At 56.3% G+C, this 3,089-nt stretch overlaps 1 protein-coding gene across 3 annotated transcripts in view; it reads left to right on the forward strand.

The window, feature by feature from the left end:
• Positions 1 to 2,824, forward strand: part of TPM3 (tropomyosin 3) — an 11,316-nt gene extending 8,492 nt beyond the window's left edge. Inside the window, exon 8 of one of the 3 annotated variants that reach the window (XM_009078812.1) lies at positions 2,643 to 2,824. In XM_009078812.1, coding sequence (XP_009077060.1) covers positions 2,643 to 2,646 — 4 coding nt within the window. In that variant the 3' untranslated portion in view covers positions 2,647 to 2,824. Of the gene's footprint in view, positions 1 to 1,221; positions 1,338 to 2,642 lie in introns of those variants that run through there. The other 2 variants (XM_009078811.1, XM_009078813.1) reach the window with 2 other exon arrangements.
• Positions 2,825 to 3,089: the final 265 nt, after the last annotated feature.

Genomic DNA, 3,089 nt, shown 5'->3' on the forward strand with positions numbered 1-3,089 from the left:
GCAGTCCTGAGGGCTGAGAGAACCTGAGGGCATGGTGAGCTTCCCCTTGTCCTCCTGGAGAGACTGGGATAAGACTCTGGAGAGGACAATATCTTGTGGCTGTGATCCACTCAGCTCTGGAGTCTTACCCATCCAGGCCTTGTTCCAGAGCAGAATATTCCAAGGTTGAAAGCAATGAGGAATGGAGCTCCCCTCCAGAGGGTGCCCGGGATTCCCAGTCCAAGGATTTGAGGAGAAGCCCAAGACTCTGTGCTTACTCCTTGGGCAGAGGCAGCAAAATGTGTCACTGCAGGTGGTGCTGGGGCAGTTGTGCCAGGCTGGAAGCTGTTGTGTAAGGGTTTTCCCTGCCTGGAACTCCCCTAAATGCAGGGAATGGAGCTGTTGGGCCAAGAGATGGGCAGAGGGAGATGCTGAGTGGGGTCTAGGTGGTGGCTGGTTGTGGCTCATGGGCTGTGTGGCCACCCAGCCCCGAATTGTGACCTGGGAGAGGTCCAAACTGGTTCTGCCTTTCTCTGGAGCTGCTGCTGAGCACAATGTGCTTGGCACCAGCCTTGAGGACACGAGTGGCTGCTAGGCCCTGCAGGGCTGTAGGACAGGGACTGGAGAGGCCATGGCAACTTGTGCCCTGCTCATTAGGTGCTTCTGGGGCAGGTGTAAAGAGGAGTCTGTGCTCCAGAACTCACCTGTACTGTCCCTCAAGCAGTTCTTTCAGTCCTGTCTGCTCGGGGTGGTTGGTGTAGCACCAGGATGTTCTCACAGGGTCCTTCAGGCTAGGGAGGAGATGCTGTTACTCTGTTCTTCTGGTGTCCCTGTTCAAACCCTGTCAGTCCCACTGCAGTGTGCTGTGGCTCTCTCTGAAGCTGCTTCTGGTCCAGCTGTGGCAGAACTTCTTTCTGCAAGGCTTAAAGCCCATCCCAGGGCTCTGTCCTTGCTGGGGCCCTTCAGGCTCCTCTTCTAGTGTCTCCTCTTCCTTTCTTTGCCTCTGCACATCCTTGGCAGCACTTCCACCTCTGCCTGCACTTGGTTCCCTCTGATCTTCCTGAGCTGAAGCACAAGTCAGAGGAAGACAAACCTTTGCTCTTCCTGGCTGCACCTGGGAGCAGCCCAGGCTGCCCTCGGAGGCACAACTTGTTTGACGTGCTCACCCTGGTGCTCTACTAACCTTCCCTTTCTCTCTTTTTCTCTCCTGCTCTCTCTCCCCTCACCCTGGTGCCGCTGCAGAGGGCCTGTACAGCCAACTTGAGAGAAACCGGCTGCTCTCTAACGAGCTGAAGTTAACGCTGCATGATCTGTGTGACTGACCAGGGGCCACTAATCCCCCTAAACGAGCTCATTGCCACCACCAGTGCTGTGGACCACAGTGAAATCTGAGCATTAAGCCTGGCAGGCTTGCAAATTTCATTTGATGAGGCACTTGAGTTTATCCTCTTGATTTATTTAAGCTTTTTTAAAAATAGATATATGTAAAGGTAATTTCTTATTTTTGGTGGAGTAACCTATCCAGACTTGGCTGGGTTTGGTCTTGTTTGCTTGGCCAGGGGGTCCTGCCTGGCTGCACCCCCAGGTGAGAGATGGGGTGAGGTTAGTCTGCTTGAAGATACCTGCCAAGTGCTACAACTCAGTTTACTCTTAGCTGAAAACACCTGTAGGATCTCCTGGTGCATGGAATGTTGGCTGCTACCAATAAAGGACTGACCTGGTGGTCTGTGAGACACTGCACACCTGTAGTATGTTCCTGTCCTAACTGAGAAGGTTTGGGGGCAGTAATCATTCCTGGGGGCTGACCCCAGTGCAGTTGGAATGGGTTGGGAAAACTCTTGGACATCTTGAGAGCGACTCCCAGAATGCCCAGCCTGGAGCTGTGTCCTGGGTGGCTGCAGGGAGTGTTTGGGTGCTCAGTGTGCTGCAGGAAGGCTGTTCCCTCTCTCTGTGCACAGTTCCTGGCCCTGGGGAGGTTGGGAGTGGCTTTGGGACTCTGCCTGTACCTAAAGGATGTTTTCCTACAGCCTCTCTGCCCTGTGTCCCAGCGTGTGGATGTCTCCAGTGACATGGGTGGGCTTACCTTTGGAGTGAAGCCCACCTAGAGCACTAGCTGCTGGTTTGCTCTCCCTCCTGGCTTAAGGAACATGTGAGATTCCCGTGCACAGCTGCCTGTGGGCTCGGGCAGGGTGCAGCTCCCTCCCTGCTCTCTCTGCCTCTCACTGCCCCTGTCCCACTGCCCCAGGCTGGTGGGTGCTCCCTGCTGCTGGGCACTCGTGGTCCTGGTGACCAGCTTGGCCTCCCTGCCCTGTGCTGAGGGGAAGGGGCACAGCCAGCTGTGGTTGCAGGGGGTGATTTCCACGTGTGTGTTGCTCTCGGGGTGCCTTGCTGGGCCATGGGGGCAGCTGTGGAGCCCCTGGGGAGGGCTGGCTGCACTCAGAGGCACCTGCATGTGTGGAGCACTGCCTGGAGCGGTGGCTGAGCACCCTGTGCTGAGCAGGAGCACTGGCAGTGCGAGGGGTGAGGGCTACACACGAGCCAGGTGAGCCCACAGCTGCACCCAGCCAGGCACCACCCGTGGGGAAGGGACACACCAGCTCTGTGTGGCCAAGGATTGGGGATTTCTCTGCTGCCTTTAACTCTCAACTCTTGCTTCCTGCCAGATAAACTGAAATCCACCAAAGAGGAGCATCTCTGCACACAAAGGATGCTGGACCAGACCCTGCTAGACCTGAACGAGATGTAAAGGATCCCCCAAGCCTCCTGCGCCGGCCCAGCCCAGCCCAGCCCTGCTGCCCTCTCACCCTGGGCACAGAGTTCACTCTCTGCTGCCAACTTGACCAAACCCAAATCCCCGGGGTGAAAGGGCACCAGGTTGGGCAGAGCTTCATTAAGGGAAACAAACAATGCAATAACAGTCTGGGAGGGCATGTTGGAGGTGTAAACATTTTGTAACTCCCTGTTTTTGTAGCAGCCATCGGGAACATTCCAAACCAGGTGTGTGAGGCTTGAGCTGCACTGCAGAGCTCTGGGCATGGGAATTGGGTGGTCACCTCCTGTCCAGAGGCTCTGGCAGGGCAGGGAGAGGAGGGGATGGCTCTGGCTGGGAG

This window comes from Acanthisitta chloris, unplaced genomic scaffold (assembly GCF_000695815.1).
Source record: "Acanthisitta chloris isolate BGI_N310 unplaced genomic scaffold, ASM69581v1 scaffold9547, whole genome shotgun sequence".
Taxonomy (NCBI): Eukaryota; Metazoa; Chordata; class Aves; order Passeriformes; family Acanthisittidae; genus Acanthisitta; species Acanthisitta chloris.